General features: G+C 40.8%; 1 protein-coding gene across 1 annotated transcript; it reads left to right on the plus strand.

Moving 5' to 3' along the window:
- The first annotated feature begins 555 nt into the window (after positions 1-555).
- LOC107845323 (probable serine/threonine-protein kinase PBL23) lies at positions 556-4,232 on the plus strand. The gene is made up of 3 exons (XM_016689576.2): positions 556-1,005; positions 2,508-2,689; positions 3,963-4,232. Exons 1-3 carry the CDS (start codon positions 840-842, stop codon positions 4,200-4,202), a joined length of 588 nt encoding a protein of 195 aa, XP_016545062.2. The 5' UTR covers positions 556-839; the 3' UTR covers positions 4,203-4,232.
- Positions 4,233-4,260: the final 28 nt, after the last annotated feature.

Here is a 4,260-nt window from a genome sequence, read left to right on the forward strand (position 1 = left end):
TTTTGTCGTTAATTCGTTAGTCCTTCGGAGACAGCTTCTCTACCTCCACGAGGTAGGAGTAAGGTCAGCATACACGCTACACTCGTCAGACCCCCACTCGTGGGATTTCACTTATTATGTTGTCGTCGTCGTCGTTGAATAGTCATGGATATTAGTGAAGTAACATGAAAGAAGAACAATCAAGTTGCTCGGATTCTTCAAAAACGTTGAAGTTTGCGTGTTGAACCCGCCACGATTAGTCCTTTTTTGGACGATCCGACATAAGTACAACATCATTTTTCGAGAGTCCGAGCAACAAGCTTATACGGAAATGCATCATTTCTTTCTGACAAATTAAAAAGGAAATTGTGACACATAAAACAAAACGACAGAACAATTAATTAATATTTCAAATAAAACAAAATAACTTTTCAAATAACCCTTTTCAGAATTATTAGTTCTCGAAAAGTCATACTTTTAACTGTTTTTTCAAACAAATATTTTTTTAACAAGTGTAATAATCTCCAATAAAAGAATAAAATGCATTTAGTACATTATTTTCACACCAAACAAATTTGTTGTTTCTCAGATTTTTGCCAACAAAAAAAATAAAAATTTAAAAAACACATTTTTTTTTTTTGGGGATTTCCAGGAAGACCAGGAAAAAACTGGTTCTTTCTGGGATCAAAGGGATTTCATTTTTTTTTTTTTAAATTCATGTTGATTATCAATTTTATTATTTTTTTTCCTATTGATGTCCTATATTGAAATTTTCATTATTAAATTTGGACAAATAAATCCCTGAGAACATTAACCCCAGAAAAACCAATATTGTGGTGTAAAAAAAATATTAGAGAGGTATGGCATTGAGTAACAAAATGAAAATGAAGATGAATTGTTTTACATGTTGTGTTTCAAAGGAGGAAAAAATAAATAAAAAAACTTTGAAAAAAAGTAATCAAGAATACAAAAACAATAAAAATCACAAGTCTCAACCTTCCTATGACAATCTTTCATTTAGAACAGGTAAAATTTTCTATCTTTTTTGTTCATATATTTTTGTTGGCATTGCATTGTCTTTTAACTTTTTACAATATGTTCATAAGCCGGGGGGAGGTAGTGGTATGGACTGCGTACATTCTACCCTCCCCAAACCCGACTATGTGTGGAATATACTGGGTTTGTTGTTGTTGTTGTTGATATTTTGCCTTCATGTATTTGGATTCCGACATGATTTACCGGTCACAACTCGTGATAATGGTGAAGGGGGAGCGTTTGAGTAACTGGTAAAGTTGTTATCATGTAACCAGGAGGTCATGGGGTAGGGTTCAAGCCTTGGAAACAGCCTCTGGCAGAAATGTAAGGTAAGGCTGCGTACAATTAGTGGGGCCCTTCCCCGGACACTGCGCATAACGGTAGCTTTAGTGCACCGGGCTGCCCTTTTAACTCATGATACTGGCAAAGAGTTGCGATAGATTGATAGCCAGTAGAAAAATAGTTGAACCATCATATGAAATGCTCGCGTTGAAAGTTCATTGGAAAGGGTTGTGATAGGTTAGTAGACAACATAAAAATAGTCGAACCACCATATGAAATGCTCATGATGGAAGTTCATCGGAAAGGGATGGCACAGATTAACAACCAGCATAAAAAATAGTCGAACTTGTGCTGGTAAAGGGTTGCGATAGATTGATAGCCAGTAGAAAAGTAGTTGAACGATCATATGAAATGGTCGCGTTGAAAGTCAGTGGAAAGGGTTGTGATAGGTTAGTAGACAACATAAAAATAATCGAACCACCATAAGAAATGCTCGTGTTGGAAGCTCATCGAAAAGGGTTGGCACAGATTAACAACCAGCTTAGAAATAGTCGAACCACAATATGAAATGCTCATGTTGGAAGTTCATTGAAGAAGGTTGTTCGACTACTTTTGTGTTGGTTGCTAACCAATCGCAACCTTTTTCAACTCAAGTTCGACTATTTCTATGCTGGTTGTTAATCTGTGCCAACCATTTTCAATGAACTTCCAACACGCTCATGTTGGAAGTTCATTGAAGAAGGTTGCGAGATGTTAGCAGCCAATATAAACATAGTCGACCCACCACATGATATGCTCATGTTGAAAGTTCATTGAAGAAGGTTGCGATATGTTAGCAGCCAACACAAGAAATAGTCGAACCACCATATGAAGTCGAACCAGTATATGCAATGCTTGGTTGGAAGTTCATTGAATAACTTGTTCGACTCCTTTTATGTTGGTTGTTAAACTATTGCAACCTTTTTCAACTCAAGTTCGACTATTTCTATGCTGGTTGTAATCTGTGCCAACCCTTTTCAATGAACTTCCAACACGCTTATGTTGGAAGTTCATTGAAGAAGGTTGTGATATGTTAGCAGCCAACACAAGAAATAGTCGAACCACCATATGAAGTCGAACCACTATATGTAATGCTTGCTTGGACGTTCACATGATAAACATTCTTGTAATTCACATTTTACGAATCAAGATTGTAAACGTGGTGTGTGCAGATAGCAACAGAAGGAGGTATATAGCAGAAGAAATAGCAAAACTCGGAAAAGGCAGCATTTCCGCTGAGATATTCTCGTACCTGGAGTTGAAGATTGCCACTCAAAACTTTAACAACGATCGTTTGCTTGGTGAAGGTGGCTTTGGAAGAGTGTACAAGGGCAACATTGAAAGCAAGAATCTAGTACTTCCCTCTCATCTCTTTTATCTTTCTCCTTGGCTTGTCGGGATACTTTTTTGTTTACTATAGTGAAATGCAAGGTAAGGCTGCGTACAATACACCCTTGTGGTGAGGTCCTTCCCCGGATCCTGGGGCATAGCGGGAGCTTTAGTGCACTGGGCTGTCCTTTTGAAGGGAAGCCTTGGAGTAACCGGTAAAGTTGCTACCATGTGACCAGGAGGTCACAGGTTCAAGCCTTGGAAATAGCCTCTGGCATAAATGCAAGGTAAGGCTGCTTACAATATACCCTTGTGATGAGGCCCTTCCCCGGGACCCTGCGCATAGCGGGGAACTTCAGTGCACCGCGTTGCCCTTTTGAAGGGGAGCCTTGGTGTAACGGGTAAAGTTGCTGCCATGTGACCAGGAGGTAACGGGTTCAAGCCTTAGAAACAGCCTCTGGCAGAAATGCAAGGTAAGACTGCTTATAACACACCCTTGTGATGAGGCCCTTCCCCAGACCTTGCGCATAGCGAGAGCTTTAGTGCACCGCGCTGCCTTTTTGAAGGGGAGCCTTGGAGTAACTGGTAAAGTTGTTGCTGTAATGTGACCAGGAGGTCACGGGTTCAAGCCTTGGAAACAGCCTCTGGCAGAAATACAAGGTAAGGCTGCGTACGATACACCCTTGTGGTGATGCCTTTCCCCGGATCCTGGCGCATAGCGGGAGCTTTAGTGCACCGGGCTGCCCTTTTGAAGGGGAGCCTTGGACTAACCGGTAAAGTTGCTGCCATGTGATCAGGAGGTCACGGGTTCCAGCCTTGGAAACAGCCTCTGGCAGAAATGCAAGGTAAGACTGCTTACAATACACCCTTGTGATGAGGCCCTTCCCCAGACTTTGCGCATAGCGAGAGCTTTAGTGCATCGCGCTGCCCTTTTGAAGGGGAGCCTTGAAGTAACTGGTAAAGTTGTTGCTGTCATGTGACCAGGAGGTCACGGGTTCAAGCCTTGGAAACAGCCTCTGGCAGAAATGCAAAGTAAGGCTGCGTACAACACACCCTTGTGGTCGGACCCTTCCCCAGACCCTGCGTATAGCGGGAGCTTCAGTGCACCAGTCTACCCTTTTTTCTTTTAGTGAAATGTTGAATATATAATATGACATAACATAAAACATTGGTTCCAAAAGAAAGCTTAACCATTACAGTAAATTGTTGTTATAGAAGGTCTGACGACACTACTTGTTTCGAACTCCAACTTGTTTAGGACTGAAGCATAGTTGTGTGACTGAATGTTTTTGTGCTAGGATGTCGCGGTGAAGCAACTCGACAGGAATGGCTTCCAAGGAACTAGAGAGTTTCTTGTGGAGGTTCTCATATTGAGTCTTCTTCATCATCCAAATCTTGTCAATTTGGTAGGATATTGTTCAGATGGTGATCAGAGAATATTAGTGTATGAATACTTGCCAAACGGTTCACTAGAAGATCATCTTCTCGGTAACGTATTACTACATCACCACTTCTTACTTTTCGTCACAAAATCTTGAAATATGTGTCGGTCAAGTCGTTGACATCTATGTTGCTCAGACTCTTAAGAAATGTCGA

The sequence above is a fragment of the Capsicum annuum genome, chromosome 10 (assembly GCF_002878395.1).
Source record: "Capsicum annuum cultivar UCD-10X-F1 chromosome 10, UCD10Xv1.1, whole genome shotgun sequence".
NCBI classification, from domain to species: domain Eukaryota; kingdom Viridiplantae; phylum Streptophyta; class Magnoliopsida; order Solanales; family Solanaceae; genus Capsicum; species Capsicum annuum.